The sequence below is a fragment of the Pipistrellus kuhlii genome, unplaced genomic scaffold (genome assembly GCF_014108245.1).
Source record: "Pipistrellus kuhlii isolate mPipKuh1 unplaced genomic scaffold, mPipKuh1.p scaffold_m20_p_93, whole genome shotgun sequence".
Taxonomy (NCBI): domain Eukaryota; kingdom Metazoa; phylum Chordata; class Mammalia; order Chiroptera; family Vespertilionidae; genus Pipistrellus; species Pipistrellus kuhlii.
The window spans coordinates 767,585-790,769 of record NW_023425599.1 but is presented as its reverse complement, the minus strand read 5'-3'; the positions used below and the strand labels follow the sequence as shown (position 1 = coordinate 790,769).

Sequence of the window (23,185 nt, the reverse complement as noted above, 5' to 3'; positions counted from 1 at the left end):
GCTAAAGAAAATTTCAAGATTTCTTAACATGTTTACAAATCTGTTCTCATTGGCAAAATACCCTTCAACAAAATAAGGTTAATAAGTCACTAAAAAGAATATTACATTTAAAATTTGCTTCATTTTAATATTTTTGCAACATTAAAAAATTTGTATGATTTTTCTCCGAGTACAATAAATCAGTATTGTTCTTATTTCGACTACTAGACATATTCATAAATATATCTAGCTGCTGTGAACCTGACAGTCAAGCCAGTCAGTAGTATGTTATCCTACAAACATAAACAGAGCCAAATCGTTCTAGTTTTTTTAGTCATAGCAATTTAAGTAGTCAAAATGCAAAACTGTAGTTGCCATTCAAATCACCCAAAAGCATATGATACAGTGTCAGAAATTGTTTGCATCAGTTTTATAAGTTCATCTGTGTACTTCAGGTATCTGAAACTAAAAAAGAGATTTTATTTTTGATAAAAATGTACTCAAATATTTCATAACATTAGTATTTATTGCTTTATATGAATACTGTATTGAAAGCCCAAGCACTCAATTTACACACAGAAATTATACAGTTATATATACGGCGTCACAAAGGCAGTGAACACATTACATCCTACAAAATCTACTTTACAGAAATTTAAAAATTCTAAATATCAAAAGGTACAGCCAAAGAAAACAGGTATAAATTTGGCAGCCAGTAATTTGACAGGAAAATTGCATCTTACATGACATCAGACATGTGAATTTGAAAATACTGAGTTTAAAGTAATTACTGTGCTTTGTGTTGATCTGAAAAATAGAACACTGGCTGTTGAAGAAGCATGTTCAAAAATATTTAATTCACTTCAAAATGTCATACAAATTATTGTGATTTCTATGCACCCCTAAGCTTCTGTCATTTAGCTCCAGTACATTAATAAAGTAATATATTAATTCTTCCGGTATAGTGGTGTTTCATATCATTGACATCTGTATACTCTAGAATAATTTAGAAAGAAATGTGTAATATTCACAATGTTCAGAAAAGCAAGCAAAAAGTTAAGGAAACTGCTCAGTTGTGAGATGTTCTCATGTCAGCTTTATAAGCGTTCGTTCTACAAAACAGTAAGCTCATGTTTGAACACAATTTCCAAGATAAAGCACATTTTCTCATAAATAATGAAGTCATTTTCTCAGGCACCTCAGAGGTATAGAAAATAATTTTAGTTTGAACAGATCTCTTGGAATGTGTTTAACCTGGTATTTAACCCTCTAGATTTCCAGGGTTTCACAAGGGACAAATTTTATTTGAATTACTTAGAAGAGAAAGAAACTGTCTTCTGAAAGAGTGAAGTCATGACCAATAGAAAAAGTATCCACTGTATTTATTCATCTTATAGAAACAGAAAAATATAACATTTCCCCCCTTAGAATAATATATGTGTGTATATATATGTATATATATATATGTATGTCTATATGACTTACAAGTTCCATTGTACAGTCAAACAATAAAATCTGGAAATCAGCATGAAACCCTAAAATTCACGTTAAAATGTTGAAACTATGACCAAAATATGAAAACTGTCAGAGCTGTCAGAAAAAGACAAGACAAAAAGCCTTTTTTGTGTATGTATAAGCTAAATAATCTCCAAAAGGTTTTCAAAATTATAATTACTTTCCAGTTAAAAAACTTTTAATTCTAAAAAAAAAAAAAAAAAAAAAAAAAAAAAAAAAAAAATCTATACACACAAACCACTGATTTGACCAAACCAAAACAGTCAGCGGTAAGCAGGACCCATGGAACTGATATTCATAGTTCTTACAACTCTTTCAGGATTTATCCCACAAAATACTTTATATTACAACCTGCTTCTCTTGTAAAACTAAAGGTCCACTTTATTACATAAAAGTTTTATACAGTGTAAAACCAGAACTATGTAAAATACTATATCTAATTAGTCTTGTTCCATTGGTTCCTCTGTGACCTCTGTGGCTGCATCATCATTTTCCATGGATGATTCTGAAAGAATCTCTCCAGTTTCACTAGAGCTGGATTCTACCAATTCCTCTGTTTCATGGCAATCAGAACCACTACTGTCAGGGCCTGTATTTTCACTACCTTCAGAATGTAAATCTTTCCCAGCTTGAGTCAGATCAGATTCCTCCATCTGCTTATTTTCCTCAGAAGTCTCTTCATTCACAGTTAAGGCATCAGATTCTTTTTCTTGATTTTTTCTTTCAGGGATCATTTCTCTTGATGTCATAAAAGATTCTAAAAATAAGCAAATATTTAGTTAAATTTTATTTTCAAAATACCTCTAAGAATTAAGTTTCATGAATTGTGATATTATATAGTTCAAAATCACATCCCCTGAAATTGAGCAGCAACTACTTAAGTGTGGGATAAAAGCCCAACATCAGCATTATGTTACATTCTTTATTTGAGGATCTCCTCACTCCACCCTTTTACAGATGGTTTCTAAATACCTTCTTCTTCTTCCTCCTCCTCCTCTTCCTCCTCCTCCTCTGTACAGTGTTGCCTGGTAGAACCACTTTCTTTGTCTTTATCCTGAGATGAAGATGATGCATCTGTTTCTTCTACTGTAACTGGAGGAATTTCACTGGAAGATGTCTGACTGGCCATCTCCCTGACTTCACTTTCTCTGTCAAACCGAAGCCTTTTTACCTCAAGCCCCTCCCCTTCCATGGCATCTTCATCCGGATGCTTAGTTTTCAAAGGGCTCACTGAGGAGCTTTCTGGTCCAGGTGTTGGAGAGTTACTGTAAAAGGTTTTTCAAAGTGTCATTAATAAAATTATTTTCTTCACCCTCTACATTCTCATTTTAAAGATCTAATTAATTTTTTAATTATATTTCAGTGTCAAGGTTAAATTATACCACCTGGGCCAAGAAAACACGAGAACATTTTCAAAAGAACCTAAACTGTTTAATGAATGTTTACCATTAGGAACTAGTCAACAAGTTATATGACCTTTCTGGTTCAATTCTCTGATAAGTTAAATGTTCTCCTATAATAGAACTACAAGTCTTCTATATGGGCATGCTCTTTAAATCTTCTCACTCATTCAGTCTTCTTTCCCTTAAGTGATGCAGAAAATTTGATAAGTTATAAATAAATGTTTCATTTTATGATCTATATAAGAAATTATTCACAAAATTTCAACTCATTTACAAATATATTTTCTAGTAATTTTCAAAACAAATTAAAATGCATCAAGACCACCTTATTTTCTTAAGAGCCTATTATAAAGAGGACCTCCATAATTTAGTTGTTTTAGTCTTTCTATGCCCATCTTCAGTGTGTACTAATAGTTCCTATAACCACATTAAAACCTGTGTATACCTCAAACATTAGTAAATTATGGATAGTAAACAATGAGTGCTGAAAATCACCAATGTTAACATTTTATAAACAATTTTTGTTTTTAAATATAAATCTCAAACACACCTGTGACTTTTGTCCTCAGTTTGCTGTAAGTTTGACTCTTTGTCATCTGTGCTCTCAGGCAAGCCATTGGTTGTCATGGGGACTGACAAAGAAACCTTTGGTCGATTAAGTGGCCTAGGTGTTCCTGGCCCATTTATATTAGCCCTGTGGTAAGACAAGTGAACATAATTTTCCCATTTTGCTAAAGTCATCCCTTTGAAGGTCATTCTGACTTTCAATCCACATTAACTAATATGTTCTATTATCCTCCTAATGACAAATTTAAAAATATATATATATTGAGCCTGCTACTCAAAACTAAGAATACGTTGCCCTAATTGGTTTGGCTCATTGGATAGAGTGTCAGCCTGCGAACTCAAGGGTCCCAGGTTCGATTCCGGTCAAGGGCATGTACCTTGGTTGCCAGAACATCCCCAGTAAGGATTGTGCAGGAGGCAGCTGATCGATGTTTCTCTCTCATTGATGTTTCTAACTCTCTATCCCTCTTCCCTACTCTTTGTTAAAAAAAAAAAATCAATAAAATATATTAAAAATATATATTTTAAAAAAACAACTAAGCATATGTAAATTCTTTCTTTGGATATTAAAAATCAAGAGTCTTACCTTTCAGTATAAGTTGGTGAATTTCCAGGAAACATAACACCATTCATTCGATTTAAACTATTAGCATTATTTTTCCTTTGAGACAAAACAAATAAACACTGTTATGGATGGTTTCATGTACTAGTTTTGACAGGAATCAAGAATTTTCATCTTTTATAAGATATCACTGTTGCAAAACCAAACAATAAGACCTCTGTGAAAAATAACAATCATGGGATTATCTTAATTCATAACATGTATAATCTTAAAAAAAAATTATAAAAAGAAATTCAGGGTTTTTTGTTTTGTTTTGTTTTGTTCTGTTTTTGCCTGACCAGTTTGGCTCAGTGGATAGAGCCTTGGCCTATGGACTGAAGGGTCCTAGGTTCAATTCTGGTCAAGGGCATGTACCTTACTTGCAGGCACATCCCCAGTAGGGGGTGTGCAGGAGGCAGCTGATTGATGTTTCTCTCTCATTGATGTTTCTAACTCTCTATCCCTCTCCCTTCCTCTCTGTAAAAAGTCAATTAAGTATATGAAAAAAAATATTCAATTTTTGTCTATTAAATCAGAGGTATTTTTAACCTTAACATGTTAAGCGCCCAGTCAATCACCAATGACTGACACTATACTTTCTGTCAGGAAGAAACAACAGGCTGGCGCTTAACCTTGTTAAATCAACTTTTCTCAATGAGAGTCAACTTCCTCCTCACAATCTCTCTACCACCCACTGCATCCCGGAAGACATTTGACAGTGTCTGAAGACTTTTTTTTTTTTTTTTTTTGGGGGGGGGGGGGGGTAGTGGAGAAGAGAAGGGGATGGGGATACTAGTGACAGTCAGGGGGTAGAGGCCAGGGACACTGCTAAACTTCCTGTAATTTCTAAGATATTCACTCATTAACAAAACGTAATAGTGCCAAGGACTGTGCCCTTAACCGGTATCTTATAAATCTGGAGAGGAATGTAATCAAGTAGCTAAATTTCTAAAGATGGCCTGGGAAAATTTATAGGATAGGATCACAGGGCCCTGAGAGCCATGACAATACTTAAATCCAACAATGTGAAGATTATGGTAAATCACAAATCTCAATCCAAATCCCTTTATTGCAGAAACACACAGGTAATATTATTGGTAATATTCAATTTTTAAAACTGGGTGGTGAATTCACAGGTATTTATAAATGTAATTATTTTTTATTACATATTAAATAAATGCAATTTTTAAAGATCAACATATAGAAAAGTTTCTCTACTTACTCTGAAGAAGGATATACACAGCTAACAACCATCACATTCTGCAAACAAAAATTGGTGATTTAGCTTGAGGAAAAGTACTACAACTAAGTTTAATCATTTGTTTCTAATTTTTCAAATTCATCCTAATAGGTTAAATTTCTATTTATTCTGATTTTACTAATAAAAGTTTTAAAATAAAAACTTACAAAACAAAAAAATCTAACCTAATATCCTATTAACGCATTTATTTTGACAGTCTTATTTATTTCTTTTTTACTCTAGTTTCTTTGGAGCCCTAACATTATATATTGCAAATAATAAAGTAGAGCCACCTTCTCATTTTAGTTAGACTCGCCCCCAAGCTACTTAGACATTAAAGTTCTAGGCCAAGTATGAATGAATTTCTTTATAAAGCAGTATCAAAGCATCACATGTAGTATCAAGTACCACAGAAATTAAACATTAGTCTGGTAAGGCCTTGATTATAAATGACTAATTAACAGTTTTGGATTCCAGCTTCCAGGGTAAATAAACTGAATTTGAATTATAACCTTAAAATGAACACTGGACTAGGATCAATTACCAAATGAGGGGATTAGCCACCCACTGATCCAATCTTGGTTTCCAAGGGCTCCTTCACCTTCTTTACACAAGTCAACTTCCTCAAACACCTTAATGTTTTTGCTCATCATGCTCTTCCCTCTGTCCAAAATATCCTTTCCTTATCACTAATATCTCCTCAACTCACAGAAAGCCTAATGTTTTCTTCATTCTTCAACCTGACCTTTACCTTTCACGACATCTAATTTAAATGCTTTGTATCAGTGATTTTCCAGAGTTGTGTACATTTGAATTCCAGAACTGAAATAAATGAATTCCATGGATTAAGAAGTTTGCAAAATACTCTATTAAAGTTAAAATATCAATTATAGAACTTCACAGAACATTAAATATACTGATGTATAGTATGAATATCCAGGAGAGAATTCCTAAGTTGCTTTCCTAAACTTAATTGATCATAAGCCTTCCTCTGCCCCTCTATTAACTCTCTCTGAAACTCTGACAATTCAAACAATAATTTGGGAAAAATTTCAAGTAGGTTGAGAAACTTATTTCAAGAAAAGGTGACTACAATTCTTACTCAATGCGTTTTTCTGAAATCTATTATGTTACAGTTTAATATAATTTCAATAACAAAATACATACCTTCTCTACTCCTCTGAGAAATTTGTCTGTTCCTGTATAATTTCTCCTTGGATCTGTAAGCAATTCACATAGCCGCTGAATAGTAAAAGGGATACTGCAAAAGAATATAATTTTATAATGAGATAGTTAATTAGAAATATTATCAGTCTCACTTTTTATCTAGTCAAGCATGTGTTAAACTATAAAATAAAATGCTACAATAGGGGAATGAATGACTCATTTAAAAACAGGCAAAACAATAGGCACACCTTTTTGTTTACAAAAAAAACCACCCCAAAACAAAAACAAAATACAATTTTCCCTTCCTTGTCTTAAAAAGCAATACAGAATATCCAAAATTAACAGGAAGTTTAAAAACTGAGCGAGAAAAAATTTGTTTCAACTCAAAATTTTTTCCTCATTCAATTAAAATTAAGGCATGGGTGGAGTTTCCTGGGATGTTGGCCAAGGGAAAACACACCAGGGGGCAGCTCCTGCATTAAGCACCTATCCCCTGGTGGTCAGAGCACATCATGGCTACTTAGCCGGCTATCCCATTGTAACAGTCGCTTAGGCTTGTGCATATAGATACCCTGTTTCCCCGAAAATAAGATAGTTTCTTATATTTTTTCTCCCAAAGTTGCGCTAGGTCTTATTTTCAGGGGATGTTTTATCTTTACATGCACTAGGTCTTATTTTTGGAGAATGTCTTATTTTCAGAGAAACATGGTAGATACATCTTAAGTATATTACATGATTTCAGAGTATTGCAATATACCTGAATCTCAGCCCTTCTTCTAGATCACTACTCTCCAATCTTAAACACACACATCATCACCACACCTGTTATTTTCTCAATAAATGTCTCACAGTGATACTGTAATTAAAAGGTTATCTATTAACAAAAAATAAACAAAAAAGCATTCCGTGTTAAGAATTTTAAATCCTTAACTGGTAAATATTTAAACAGATAATGTATTTCCTCAAAGTAAAATTCTTTCATACATCAAAAGCTAATACTTTTTTTTTAAATTAAAATAAGCTTTAAAAAATTAATATCGGGTGAAACCAAGATGGCGGCATAGGTAAACACCTAAAATGCTACCTCGCACAATTTCAAAACTACAACTAAAAGACAAAACCGACACCACCATCTAGTACAACAGGAAAGCTGGCTGAGTAGAAATTCTACAACTAGAAGGAGATAAACACATTGAAACTCAAAGGAGCTGCAAAAGGCTGAGGTATAGAGATGCGCATGCGGAGAGGGCGGGCAATTGAGTGTGTGGATCCTTACTCAAGCGCGAGACAGAAGCTCCTGAATTTGCTGAACTCCAGTTCCAAGGGAGACTCTGGGAACTCAGACTCAATCGGGGAGAAACTGGACTGTCAGGCAGCAGGCGAAACTCGAGGGCAGTTTTCTCTCAAAGGTGCTTGCAGCAATTACTGAGGGTTACTGAGACCCAGGGGCCTCATAGGGCAGGGCTGACGGGAAGCCAAGACTGTCTGCTCAGCCCTGAGACTCCGCCCTATCCAGTTGGGCACAGAGGCTTTTGCAATTTTGCAAGTCTTATCTCATAAGGCTGTATCCAACACAGAAGTTCTCCAGGCATAGACACAGCTGATCTTCACAGCCAATTGGCCTGGAGGTCAATTCCTCCCAGTGATACCAACAACAATCAAGGAATAACTACAACAAAGCTGTGTGCACAGCCCACAAAGGGGTGCATCAAGAGTGTCCACCTCAGGTAACTGGGGAGGCTGATCCACTAGGCCCTATAGGACACCTATCACACAAAGCCACTCTATCAACACAGGGAAGAAGAGAAAATGCAGAGACAAAGAAACAGATCACAAATGAAAGAAAAGGAGTAAAGTAAAGGTCTGGATCTAAAGTTCAAAACCAGTTATAAGGTTTTTCAAGAATTTCCTAGAAAAGGCCAATAAATTTAGCGAGACCCTCAAGGATATGAAAAAGACCAACTAGAAATTAAACATACACTAACTGAAATAAAAAACATTATACAGAGACCTAACAGCAGACTAGATGACTACAAGAAACAAGTCAAAGATTTGAAATACAAAGAAGCAAAAAACACTCAACTGGAAAAGCAAAAAAGAAAAAAGAATAAAAAATATGAAGATAGTGTGAGAAGCCTCTGGAACAATTTCAAGCATATCAACATCAGAATTATGGGGGTGCCAGGAGAGAAAGAGCAAAATATTGAAAATCTATTTGAAGAAATAATGCCAGGAAACTTCCCCCACCTGGTGAAAGAAATAGACTTACAAGTCCAGGAAGTGCACAGAACCCAAACATGAGGAATCCAAGGAGGACCACAACAAGAGCAAAATACAGAGAATATTAAAAGCAGCAAGAGAAAAAAACTTACCTACAAGGGAGCACCCAAAGGATTGTCAGCTGATTTCTCAACAGAAACTATGCAGGCCAGATGGGAGTGGCAAGAAATATGAAGAGTGATGAATAGCAAGAACCCACAACCAAGATTACTCTACCCAGCAAAGCTATCATTCAGAATTGAAGGTCAGATAAAGAGCTTCACAGATAAGAAAAAGCTAAAGAAGTTCACCACCACCAAACCAATATTATATAAAATGCTGAAAGGTATTTTTTAAGAAGAGGAATAAAAAGATAAAAATTATGAACAACAAATACATAGCTATCAACAAGTGACTCTAAAAATCAAGTGAATTAAAAATCTGATGAACAGAATAAACTGGTGACTATAATAGAATCAAGGGCATAGTAAGGGGTGTGGGACTTACAATTCTCAGGGTGAGAGGGGTGCAATAAGAGACTGGACAAAAATCATACACCTATGGATGAGGACAGTAGGGGGAGAGGAGAGGTAAGGGAACCAGGTGGAGGGGAGCTATGAGGGGAAAAAAGAGGAACAATTGTAATAATCTAAATAATAAAGATTTATTAAATAAAAAAATTTAGTATCTATTTAAGCTTCCCATTTAACAACATTTACACTAAATGTTTGGCTTTCTTTAGGAAGATAATTAAAACTGCAGTCAATTATGAACAATTCATGTGTAGGTGATTATCATTACTGCTTTCAGGAGGAAAAGGTACATTATGTTTGCACAGCAATGTCGGCAAAATTAGTTTTCATTCACAGACATTTACAGAAGCCTTTAAAGTCATTTTATCAAATGCCCAAGAGATGGCACTAAAATGTCATACAACACTTCCTCACTTGAACAGGATAATATATTATTTACTTTAAATAACAGAATCAATTGGAAATTTTAACATTGTAAAACTGACAACTACACTAAAACGTGTTTTTACATAGTTAGTATTTTCAAATAAATAGGAGAGCCTATTATATGCTGGAAAAACTTACTAGCCATGAAGACAAACATGTAAATAATTACAATAATAAAAGGTAATAATATTGTGTATCAGTGCAATGAAAATAGAATAAAATGCATGCCAGGGAAGTAAGCATGAACGTGGGAACATTTAATTTGAGGTAGGTCTTTGAAAGGAGGCATAAGAATAAACCAGACAAATCCAAAAATGAATGTTTGGTCCAACTACAAGAAAGGTTTGGTTTCTGTTACTCTTCTATTAGACATAGTACAAAAAATAATTTATCTCCTGAAAATATTAAGGCTCTTCCCAATAAAGTTCACTAAACTAAATTCAGATACATGTGCCAAAAAGGAAAAGGACGTGACTCACTTTCAATGAAAAACATGAAACAGAATCCCTAAATTTGGTTAAGGGGGGAAAGATGTTCATTAGAAAACGTAGACAGTAAAATAAATAACTTAATAGAAATAATATTTTGGGTTATTTTAAAAAATAATGCATTCAGTTTACTTTGTAATGTATCACCTTTATTCTGCCCACATTGTAAGATGGAATTTTTTTCCAGTATTTAAGAAAAATACCAAGAAATGCTACTGAACATAAAGACATCTAAGCATAAGTCAGCAACCTAATGCTATTTTTTTTTTTAATTTTAAACAATATGGCTAAGGTCTAAAGGAGCAATTTCTTATCTTTAAAATTGCACTTCAGATTTAGAAAGGACAACCAAAATGGCAGCATAGATAAACACCTGTACTATCATGTTTCCCCGAAAATAAGACATCCTCCGAAAATAAGACCTAGCGCATGGAAAGATAAGACATCCCCTGAAAATAAAACCTAGCACAACTTTGGGAGAAAAAATTAATATAAGACACTGTCTTATTTTCATGGAAACAGGGTAGCAGCCGCTCACAACCACATCAAAATTAAAACTATCCCTAGCTGGTTTGGATCAGTGAATAGAGCATTGGCCTGTGGACTAAAGAGTCTCAGGTTCGATTCTGGTCAAGGGCACATGCCCAGGATGCAGGTTCTATTCCCAGTAAGGGGCGTACAGGAGGCAGCCAAATATGATTCCCTGTCATCATGTCTCCGTCTCTCTCTCTCTCTCTCTCTCTCTCTCTCTCTCTCTCTCTCTCTCTCCCCGTTCCTCTCTGAAATCAATAAAAATATGTCCTATATAATAAAAGGCTAATATGCAAATTGTCCCCTCATCCAGGAGTGGGGCCAGCAGGCCAACTGCCTTCAGCCCCTCCCTCTGACCCCATGGGGCAGGCCAGCCAGACCCCACCCATGCACAAATTCATGCACCGGGCCTCTAGTATAAAAAAAAAATTTTAAAAAACTGCTGAAACTGGTTTGGCTCAGTGGTAGAGCGTCGGTCTGTGGACTGAATGGTCCCAGGTTCGATTCCCGTCAGGTGCAAGAGACAGCTGGTCGATGTTCCTCTCTCATCGACGTTTCTAGCTCTCTATCCCTCTCCCTTCTTCTCTGTAAAAAATCAATAAAATATATTTTAAAAAATAAAAATTAAAATTTTTTTTAAAAATTTAAAAACTACATTCAGAACTGCCTAAAATCTGACTGAATGAAGTCCTACAACTAGAGAAGCAAAGAAAAAAGCACATTAAGATTGATAGGAGAGGTGGAAGCTTGGTTAGGGCTGGCCCAACACCCATGTGTGACATTTTTTTAGATCAGGAGGGAGACAGTCCCAGTAGAGGCTGTGTGTGAGGAGCAAGGGGACCCAGCCCAGAGTTCCAGAACTGGGAGGAGCAATGGGTCCCAGCCCCAAACCAGACCCCAGCCCAGTGTTCCAGAGTTGGCAAGAGAAAGCCCTATAAACTATGGACTAGCTGTAAAAACCAGCAGAGATTGGGGCTCAGGGACACTCAGGGAAGCTGCTGAAGACCTTAGGTTCTGCTCTTAAAAGGCCAGCACACGAACTTACTCAGACACACTTCCTCTGATCTCCATTACATAGGGGAGGGTCTAGATTATCTGGCATTAGGGTAGGAACTTAGAGGTGGCTTTCTCCCAGACTGAGGGTGCTTGTAGGGGTCACTGTTCCTGTGCTGGGACCTTCCCTGTCACAAGGCTGACTGGCAGCCATATCTGAATCTTGGCCCTGGCAATTCCCTGAGAATCCGCCCCACCCAAGCTGTTTGCAGCAGCTTTTCCATATGAATGGCCTCTCCTGGCTTAGGCTTCAGACTTTGCTAAAATCTCTCAAATAAGCTGCAGCTAGTGACAGTGTCTCTCAAACCTATGAGGGCTGGCTGAGGCTTGCACTGCTCGTAGAGGCAGCAGAGGTGCGATGGGCATCACCTTCCCCTGATTGCAGGGTTGCCTTCCGCCCCTAAGGGCTCCTAGAGAGGGAGAAGGGACAGGCCGGGCTGAGGGACCCAACCCCCGGCCAGTGCATGAATTTTCATGCACCGGGCTTCTAGACAACAATAAAATGGCAACAGGAGATCCTGAAAATGGTTGCCAACAGGACAGCAGGGAGAGAGTGTGACAGAGTAAAGAAGTGAGAAGAGCATGTGTGGATGTGTGTGGTGTATGCATGGATGAGTGAGGGAGGACATATAAATATCTCAGGAGTGCCAGGGACTGGCAGATTTGAGCTTGCCTGGATGAGGAGCCCTTGCTATCGCCACTGGCATCCCCACGCCAGTTCGGCTGTGACTTGGAAAGCATGCCATCTTGTAGAGGGGAACAAAGGAGGCCAAAAGTGCTGCCCCACCAACATCCAGACTGACCTGGGGCAGCACCCTCAGACCTGGGCAGGGAGCCACTTGCCAGCCATAACCCATGTGGAACCACCACTGTGCCCCAGACGTCTTTAGTGGGAGAGATCAGACAGACCTCCGAAGCTGAGCTTCCTATTTAGAGCCCAAACCCAGCATCCCAGGATACCATGCTTCAGGTCCTCGCTCTGTGAGTGCAAGCTATGGTCCCCCACTCCCTGCTCAATCCTTGACACCAACACAGAACCTCAGCCTGGTGTGTCCTCCAGCCCTGCTCAAATGGAACCCTAGCCAGGCAAGTGTGCAGACCCTTACACAAAGCACGCTCACCAACAGTCCAGACAGAGCTCTCACAGAGCGAGGACCGTACCCCTTGCGCAAAACTAAATGTGCTCTGTCATGAGCTTTGTGCTCCGCCAACTTAGGCAAAGCCTGTGAAGGGCAAGTCCCCTGCCTCTGGCTCAGCCAAAGTGCGCTCCACTGCCAGCTTTGCCCTCTACCTCCAGCTTAGGCAGAGCCCTTGAAGGGCAAGCATTCCACCTCTGGCATAGACTAAGTGCGCCCAGCCACCAGCATAGACTGAGCATGCTCGGTGGCACCCCAACAAAGACAGAGCTGCAGCCCAGTGTGTGCTACGCATCTGGCTGAGATAGAACTTGAGCCAGTGGGTGCTCTGCTATCAGCACAGAAAGAGTCTTTGGCTGGTGCATGCCGTACCCACAGCCCAGGTCAGAGCTGCTGGCGCCAACTGGTGTGCCAAATCACAGGTCACAGGTCCATGCTGCAAGTGCACTACCAGAGGGACTTACGATACCATCCTGCCTTAGAGGCTGGACGAGCACAGCCAACTGCATGTCAGAGGGCTCTGGGCTCTTACAGAGAGTTGCACACTAAAGATGCTATGCACGTGCCCCCATCAACCTCAAGAAATGGAAAATTAAGGGACCAGAACTGTGGGAGAAAGGGGTACAACTTAGACACACACACACACACACACACACACACACACACACACACACACACAAAGGTGTTAACCAAAGGCAGACCCAGGCCCAGAGGCTAGTGAGTCCACAACCATTGGACTGAGAGGGGCCTCAACCCTTGAACACCAAGCAGGTAGCCTAGGGACCGAAAGAGACAGCAAAAATGGGGAGACAAAAGAAAAAAACACCCCAAAGGAAATAAATGAAGGAATCACCAAAAAGAATTTAAATGAAATTGAGGCATGCAATTTATCAGAAAAAGAATTCAGAATGAAGAGTCATAAAATCCATAAGCCAGATGGATGAGAAAATCAACAATGAACATAAGAATCAGGAAGAAATAAAGTGTGATAATGCTAAAATAAAAACCTCCATGGAAGCTTTCAAAAATAGACTAGGAGAAGCAGAGGACCAAATTATCAAATTAGAAGCCAGGGAAGCAAAACACCCACTCTGAACTGCAACTGGAGAAAAAAATCAAAACACAGGAGGACAGCCTGAGGGAGTTTTGGGACAACATGAAACGAAGCAACATAGTATTAATATATAGCAGGGGTGTTAGAAAGACAAGAGGAGGAGCAAGTGTTAGAACACCTATTTGAATGTCAGAAAAATTCCCTGAGTTGGGGAAGAAACAAATTACACAAGCTCACAGAGTCCCCGTCAAAAGAGATGAAGCCCAAAAGACCCACACCAAGACACGTTGTAATTACAATGGCTAACGTTAAGAACAAAGAGAGAATCTTAAAGGATGCAAGAGAGACAGAAAGTTACTTACAAGGAATCTCCCATGAAATTATCAAATGATTTCTCAACAGAAAGACACAAGAACGGAAAGGAAGGGAATATACAAAGTGATGCAAAGCAAGAGACTGAATTCAAGAATACTCTATCCAGCAAGGCTATCATTCAAATGGAAGGGGAAATAAAAATAGGCTAAGGGAGTTTATCATCACCAAGCTAGCAATACAGGAAATGCTAAATGAACTGGTATAAAAAGAATAAAAAGAGAAGAAGAAACACAGGCACAAAAAATAAAATGGCTACAAACAAGTACCTATCAATAATAACTTTAAATGTAACTGGACTGAATGATCCAATCAAAATAAATCAAGTGGCTGAATTGATAAGAAAACATGACCCATACATATGCTGTCTACAAGAGACTCACCTTTAAACAAGGAACTCACACCGACTGAAAGTGAAGGGATAAAATACTATCTTCCAGGGGCAAATGGGAAAAAAAAAAGCTGCGATAGCAACACTTATGTCGGACAAAATAGACCTCAAAGTGAAGACCATAACAAGAGATAAAGATGGCCACTTCATAATACTAAAGGGATCGATACAACAAGAGGATATAACTCTGGAAAACATTTATGCATCCAATACAGAAGCACCCAAATACATTTATAAACTCCTCAAAGATATCGAGGAAGAGATCAAGAACAATACAATCATACTAGAGGACTTTAATACACCACAGGCATCACTGGATAAATCGTCTAGACAAAAACAAACAAAGAAACAGCAATCATAAATGACTCACTAGATCAGATGGACTTAATACCTATAGAACATTTTACCCCAAAGCCACGAATAGACCCCCATACTTGTCACGGGCAAAATCTCTCCAAATTCAAGAAGATTGAAATCATATCAAGTATCCTCTCAGATCACAATGGCATAATACAGTGGTGCCTCGCATAAAGAACGCCTCGCACAGCGAACGCTGCACACAACGAACTTCATTTCATGATTCATACAACGAACTTCGTTTCACACAACGAAGTCGCCCGAGCTTCCACGACTGCTTCGCCCGAGCTTCCACGATCGCTGCCGATGTATTGCATCCTTCCGCGCAGGCACTGCAGGCAGTCGTTAGTCACTGCGCTTAACTTAAGCACGTATCGCGGCAATCGTTCTTCATTACGAATTAAATCACGCACGTATCACGGCAGTCGTCCTTTTAAGTTAAACTCAATATTTTTTTTATATCATGGCTTCTAAAAAAAGCAGGAAGGTGATTTCTGTTGAAATGAAACAGGAAATAATTAGAAGGAGTGAATGTGGGGTAAAACAGTGTGACCTCGTCAAAGAATTTGGCCTCAGCAAGACCACCATTTTCACCATTTTGACAAATAAGGATGCAATCAAATCAGCCAAAGTAGCCAAAGGAGTATCAAAACTATTTCATGAAAAACATAGGTCTTCAATCCACGAGGAAATGGAGAGGCTATTAGCGATTTGGATTAAGGACAGGCAGGTGAAAGGTGACGTAACAACCCAAGATATTATCTGTCACAAAGCCAAGAGAATTTATGACGATCTAAAGAAAAACGTCCCTGGAAGTAGCAGCAATCAAGATAATGAAGAAGAATTCAAAGCCAGCAGGGGGTGGTTTTTTAGATTTAAGAAAAGGTGTGGAATCCACAGCGTTACTATGCATGGTGAGGCTGGCAGTGCTGACAAGAAAGAAGCAGAAAAGTTCTCTATTAACTTTCAAAAATGTATTAAGGATGAAGGATACTGCCCACAACAAGTGTTCAATGCCGATGAAACGGGTCTTTTCTGGAAAAGAATGCCGAGCAGAACCTTCATTACAAAAGAGAAGAAATTGCCAGGACACAAAGCCATGAAGGACAGACTTACCCTTATGTTTTCGTCTAATGCCAGCGGAGACCTCAAGATCAAACCTCTATTGGTTTATCACTCTGAAAATCCAAGAATTTTCAAGAAAAATAACGTTATTAAGTCCAAACTGCCCGTTCATTGGAAGTCCAATCAAAAAGCCTGGGTGACCCAAGTTATCTTCAACGAATGGATTCTGGAAACCTTTGCTCCTGCCGTGAAGAAATTCTTGCTGGAAAAAGAACTGCCGCTCAAAGCCCTTCTGATACTACTTGACAATGCCCCTTCTCACCCAAAAGACCTAGAGGAAATATTGCAGGAAAATTATCCTTTTATCAAGGTGCAGTATTTGACACCAAACACCACATCCATTCTTCAGCCAATGGATCAGCAAGTTATTGCGAACTTTAAAAAACTCTACACTAGAGCCCTCTTTAATAAGGTGTTTGAAGAATGCGAGTTTGGTGGAGACAATATGACTGTCCGAAAGTTTTGGAAGGAGAAATTTGATGTCCTTATGGCAATACGACTTATACAGAAGGCCTGGGAAGAAGTGTCACAAAGGACCCTCATTTCTGCTTGGAAGATGCTTGTGCCTTCGTGGACCCAGGAAGAAGCAGTACAGTAGTTGATGACACAGAAGTGGTGAAGGACATCATCACAGTGGCCCAAAGGTTGGAATTAGAGGTAGAGGAAGAGGATGTAGAGGAGCTTATTGAGGAACACGAAGAAGAGCTGACAACTGAAGAGCTCCAAGCACTTCTGGTCCAGCAACAGGACAATGCTCAAAGGGAAGCGTCATCTGATAACGAGGAGCAACAATCAAACAATCAACCAATCCCAACTGCTGACATCAAGAACATCCTGGTCAAATGGAAAGCAGTTCAGGAGTTTACCAATGCCCACTATCCGGATTCAGCTGAAGCAAACAGGATCAACGATCTTTACTCCGATACTCTTGTCCGTTATTTCCGGCAGATGTTGGAGAAAAGAGAAAAACAAACGACTTTGGACAGGTTTTTCATGAAACCATCGGCCAAAAAGCAGAAAATGGATGAAGATGTGCAAGATTCGGTAGACTCTACTTAGTCTGTCTTAAAATTAAAAAAATGTGTTTTTTTTAAAAAAAAAAATTATGTTTTTAGATGTATCTAAATAAAAATAATAACAAAAAATTTATCTTTTTTTATGTCATCTTAGCATATTTTATGCTACAGAACGAATTATTTTTTTTAACATGTACTGTATTGTTATGGGAAAACGCGTTTCACATAACGAACTTTTCGCATAACAAACTTGCTCCTGGAACGAATTAAGTTCGTTGTGTGAGGCACCACTGTATTAGAAATAAACTACAATAAAAACATTCAAAAAAATTCAAACACTTGAAAGCTGAATAGCATGCTATTAAACAATGATTGGGTTACCAAAGAGATCAAAGAAGAAATTAAAAATATTCTAGAAATGAATGACAATGAAAACACAACAATCCAATATCTATGGGGCACAGTAAAAGCAGTCCTGAGAGGGATGTTTATAGCTCCACAGGCCTACCTCAAGAAAACAAGATAAATTGGTAATAAACCATGTAATTATGCAATTTAAAGAATTAAAAGAGAAAAGCCCAGAGTGAGCAGAAGAAAGGAAATAATTAAGATTAGAGTGGAGATAAATGACATAGAGATCAAAGAAACTATAAAAGATCAACAAAACCAAGAGCTGGTTCTTTGAAAGAATAAACAAGATTGATGAACCTTTAGCCAGGCTCACCAAGAAGCAAAGAGAGAGGACCCAAATAAACAAAATCAGAAATGAAAGAGGTGAAATAACAACATACCCCACAGAATTACAAAGGATTGTAAAAAAAAAAAAAAAAAAACTATGAAGACCTCTACTCCAACAAACTGTCCAACAGAGAAGAAATGGACATATTCCTAAAAAAAAAATACAATTGTCCAAAACTCAATCAGGAAGAATCTAAAAATCTCAATAGGCTAATAACTATGGAGGAAATTGAAGCAGTCATCAAAAAAGCGTCCAGCAAAAGAACGACCTGAGCTGGATGGACAGCTTCACAGGTGAGTTTTACGAAACATTCAAAGAAGAACTAAAACCTATCCTCCTCAGACTATTCCAAAAAAATTCAAGAGAAAAGAACACTTCTAAGCGCATTCTATGAAGCCAACATTACCCTAATACCAAAACTGATAAAAACACAATGAAAGAGAATTACAGGCCAATATCCCCCATGAACATAGATGCCAAAATCCTCAAAATTCTAACAAATCGGATCCAGCAGTACATCAGCAAGATCAAACACCATTACCAATGAGAGATAAAAATCATAGTCATAATCAATTCATAAAAAGTATTTGACAAAATCCAATCCCTTTCTTGATAAAAAAAAAACCTAAGCAAAATTGGAATAAAGGGATCATACATCAACATAATAAAAGCCTTCCTTATACAATCTGCAGCTAACATCATACTCATGGGCAGAAACTAAAACCATTTCACCTAACAGGAACTAGAAAGGGATGTCCATTTTCACCACTCCTGTATGACATAGTACTGGAAGTGCTAGCCATAGCAATTAGACAAGAAGAAATAAAAGGTATCCACACTGAAAAGATGTAAAACTGTCATTATTCCCAGATGACATGATACTGTACACAGAAAACCATAAGACTCCATCAAAAAATTATTAGACTTAATAAATGAATTCAGCAATGTAGGATACAAAATGAACACCAAGAAATGTATGGCATTTTTACACACCAATAGTAAACTTACAGAAAAGAGAGATTAAAGAAAACAAAAACAATCCCACTTACCATCACACCAAAAAAATTAAGATACCTTGGAATAAACTTAACTAAGGAGGTAAAAGACCTATACTCAGAAAACTAAAAGACAATGAAAAAAGAGATAGAGGAAGACATAAACAAATGGAAGAACATATCATGTTCATGGACTGGTAGAATCAACATCATTAAAATGTCCATACTACCCAAAGCAATCTATAGATTGAATGCACTCCCCATTAAAATACCAACTGCATATTTCACAGACCTAGAAAAGAACTCTCCAAAAATTCATCTGGAATAAAAAGACCCTGAATAGCTGCAGCAATCCTGCAAAAGAAAAATAAAATAGGAGGGATCTCAATACCAGATTTCAAGCTGTATTACAAAGCTACTGTTCTCAAAACTGCCTGGTACTGACACAAGAACAGACATATAGACCAATGGAATAGAACAGAGAACCCAGAAATCGACCCAAACCACTATGCTAAATTAATATTTGATGAAGAAGGCAAGAGCATACAATGGAATCAAAAGTCTCTTCAATAGCCGAAATCAGTTTGGCTCAGTGGAGAGTGTCGGCCTGTGGACTGAAAGGTCAGTCCCAGGTTCAATTCTGGTCAAGGGCATGTACCTTGGTTGCGGGCACATCCCCTAGGCAGCTGATAGATGATTCTCTCATCGATGTTTCTAACTCTCTATCCCTCTCCTTCCTCTCTGTAAAAAAATCAATTAAAAAAAAAGTCTCTTCAATAAATGGTGTTGGGAAATTGGACAGATACATGCAAAAAAAAAAAAAAAAAAAGGAAAAGAAAAAAGAAACTAGACCACCAACTTACACCATACACAAAAATAAACTCAAAATGGATATAGGACTTAAACGTAAGATGAGAAAACATAAAAATATTACAGGACTCCACAGGCAGCAAAATCTCAGGCATATATCAAAGCAATTTCTACAAATACTGCTTCTATGGCAATGAAAATCAAAAGAGAAAGTAAATAAATGGGACTACGGTACATCAAAATAAAAAGCTTCAGCACAGTGAAAGAAACCATCAACAAAACAAGAAGAAAGCCCACTGTATGGGAGAACATATTTGACAATGTTATCTCCAACATTTAGAGAACTCATACAACTTAAAAGGGCACACCACTGGGTTGTGGGCTCCATATCCAGTGAGGGGGTGTGGAGGAAGCAGCTAATCAATGATTCTCTCTCCTGAATATACATCAACTGATGTCTCTATCTCTTTCTCTCCCCCTTCCTCTCTGAAATATATATATATATACATATAATTTTAAAAGATGCAAATCAAAACAACAATGTGGTACCATCTCACACCTGTAAGAATGACTGTCATATCAACAAATCAAAAAATGGCAAGTCCTGGCTAAGATGCAGAGAAAAAGGAACCCTCGTGCACTGCGAGGGGGAATGCAAACTGGTGCAGCCACTGTGGAAAACACTGGAGTTTCCTCAAAAAACTGAAAATGGAACTGCCATTTGACCCAGTGATCCCCCTTCTAGGAATATATCCCAAGAAACTAGAAACACCAATCAGAAAGGATATATGCACCCCTATGTTCATAGCAGTACAATTCACCATAGCGAAGATTTGGAAACAGCCTAAGTGCTCATCAGCAGATAAGAGGATTAAAAAACTGTGGTACATCTATACAATGGAACACTATACTGCAATAGAAAATGAAAAAAAGAAATCCTAGCAGCATGGATGGAACTAGAGAGCATTATGCTAAGCGAAATAAGTCAGTCAGAGAAAAATAAATATCACATAATCTCACTCATTTATGGAATATAATGAACATAAACCAATGAACAGAAACAGATCCAGAGACAGAAAAGCATCGATCAGATGATCAAACCTCAGAGAGAAGGTAGGGGAAAGTGGGGGTAAAGAGGAGAGATCAACCAAAGGACTTGTATGTCTGCTTATAAGCATAACCAATGGACACAGACACCAGGAGGGTGAGGGCATGAGCAGGAGTGGGAGGCAGGGAAGGGTGGTGGTGGTGGTGGGAACAATGGGAGAATAAGGACACATATGTAATACCTTAATCAAAAAGAAAAAAAAGTGAAAAAAAAATGGCAGCAAATAGATATTTATTAACAAATGAATCTAAAAATAAAAATGAACAAGAAATCTAATGGACAAAATAAACTGGTGAATAAAACAGAATCAGAAGCATGGATTCATGGAACAGACTGACGAATCTCAGAAGGAAGGGAAGAGGCAGGGACAGGAAGAGATTAACCAAAGATCTTACCAATGGACACAGACAGTAGGGTGGTGAAGGCCTGGGGTGGGACAGGAATGGGGTAGCAGGGCAATGGAAGAAATCTCTAATACTCTCAACAATAAAGATTAAACAAAAAATAAAATAAAAATATAAAAAAACAAATATGCATTTGACTTGAAGTCTAAGAAAAACAAATTCAGATAATTAACTATGTGTATATACATATCATCTCTATGTTTATAAGCAACTTTCTTCACGAAAAAGATAAATACAGCCCAGCAGGTGTGACTCATTGGTTAAGTTTGACCCAGGAACCAAGAGGGCACAGTTTGATTCCCTGTTAGGACACGTGCCTGGGTTTCAGGTTCCATCTTCAGTAAGAGGGTATGCAGGAGGCAGCTGTTTCTCAGTCGTAGATGTTTTTATATCTCTATTCCTCTCCAATCCTCTTTAAGTCAATAAAAACAAATTTTTTTAAAAAAAGATAAATACAAAATATAACAGGCCAGCAGTGTAAAAGGCTAAGGAGATAATCATTAAATCAAACATCTTATTTAAGAAAAAAGCTAAAATAGCCAATTCACTTTTGTGCTTTAGTTAACACTATTTAGGTGGAAACTAAGTTAAATATCTCATAATTTTTAAAGGCTGAATGGGTTCAGTTTTGTTTCCTCTGAAGTTCCCACAAAAGACAGAAATGTCACTGGTTTTCTGCAACATTAAACTGCAAGCATGTCACACTCACGACCTGGGAACAGAGTTTGACATGCTTGAAAGCAATAGGTTCTATACTCGGACGTTAACATGTGGATAAAATATACACATATATCAATATTCATATACATATACTAGAGGCCTGGTGCATGAATTCATGCACAGGTGGGGTTCAGCCGGCCCACCCCAATTAGGGTCAATAGGGCAGGGCCCACCCCCTGGTCGAACTCTAGTCAAACTCCCAGTGATGGGGACAATATGCATATTAACCATTTATTATATAGAAGGATTTTATACCTTAAACCAAACTCCAGAAATTCTGAAATTTATTAAGATGTTATTGTGAAATGCTAAGTATAAAAAATGAAGAAAATAGCCCTAGCAGTTTGGCTCAATGGATAGTGTCTGTGGACTGAAGGGTCCCAGGTTTGATTCCTGTCAAGGTCACATGCCTGGGCTGTACACTCAGTCTTCAATAGGGGGCTTGCAGAAGGCAGCCAATCAATGATTCTCTATCACTGATGTTTTTATCTCTTTTTCCCTCTTTCTCTCTGAAATCAATAAGTATGTATTTTTTTTTAATTAAGAAAGTAAAGAAGCAGTCTCTTGCAATAAGGGTAAATAAACTAATACTGTACCTTTTCCCATCCCAAAATAAATCTCTAGCAATTTTCAATACTTTTAATCAAAAGCCCACAGTAGTATTAGTATCAAAAGCCCAAACTTTATTTAACTTGCATCAAATAAAGTTGTCAAGAAAAAATTCATTAGATTTCTGCTAATTCCTACCTTTCAATTTAAAATTTTTTATTAGAGAGAGCATCACCTCAGACCATATTTCCATGAGACAACATTTTCTTGGGGGAGGGGAGTAGGGTAAGGAGGGGAGGTTACTAAATTAATCTGATTAGCAATTAGTTATGCTAAATAGAATGAAAGGGAGTGAAGAAAAAGTAAATAAACACATTTGAACTACTAGAATAAATATGTTCAACCAGCAATGACACAAATACTTTTAAAAGTACAAAAACTCTATTTTTCCAAACCAACCAACCAGCAGAAAATCCAGTAAGTACTAATAGGTCAGGTAAGTAAGAGAACAAAGTAACAAAGAAGGCTAGAATAATCTTAAACTGTAAAGCAAACAAAAATAAAATATGAAGTGATTTATATCTAAAAGGCAGACCTAAGAGTATAAAAATCTCACGTGACTTAAAAGACGTGGAAAGAGGTTTTGA

At 37.6% G+C, this 23,185-nt stretch overlaps 1 protein-coding gene across 8 annotated transcripts in view; it reads right to left on the bottom strand.

Annotated features, from left to right (window-relative positions):
* Positions 1 to 486: 486 nt before the first annotated feature.
* The window catches only part of PPP4R2 (protein phosphatase 4 regulatory subunit 2), a 64,403-nt gene continuing 41,704 nt past the window's right edge, over positions 487 to 23,185 (bottom strand). For 3 of the 8 annotated variants that reach the window (XM_045578264.1, XM_036428836.2, XM_036428838.2), the window contains 6 exons: positions 6,473 to 6,566; positions 5,288 to 5,325; positions 4,051 to 4,125; positions 3,448 to 3,591; positions 2,467 to 2,759; positions 487 to 2,251 (listed from right to left, as the gene is read on the bottom strand). In XM_045578264.1, coding sequence (XP_045434220.1) covers positions 1,935 to 2,251; positions 2,467 to 2,759; positions 3,448 to 3,591; positions 4,051 to 4,125; positions 5,288 to 5,325; positions 6,473 to 6,566 — 961 coding nt within the window. In that variant the 3' untranslated portion in view covers positions 487 to 1,934. Of the gene's footprint in view, positions 2,254 to 2,466; positions 2,760 to 3,447; positions 3,592 to 4,050; positions 4,126 to 5,287; positions 5,326 to 6,056; positions 6,079 to 6,472; positions 6,567 to 23,185 lie in introns of those variants that run through there. The other 5 variants (XM_036428837.2, XM_036428840.2, XM_036428839.2 and 2 more) reach the window with 5 other exon arrangements.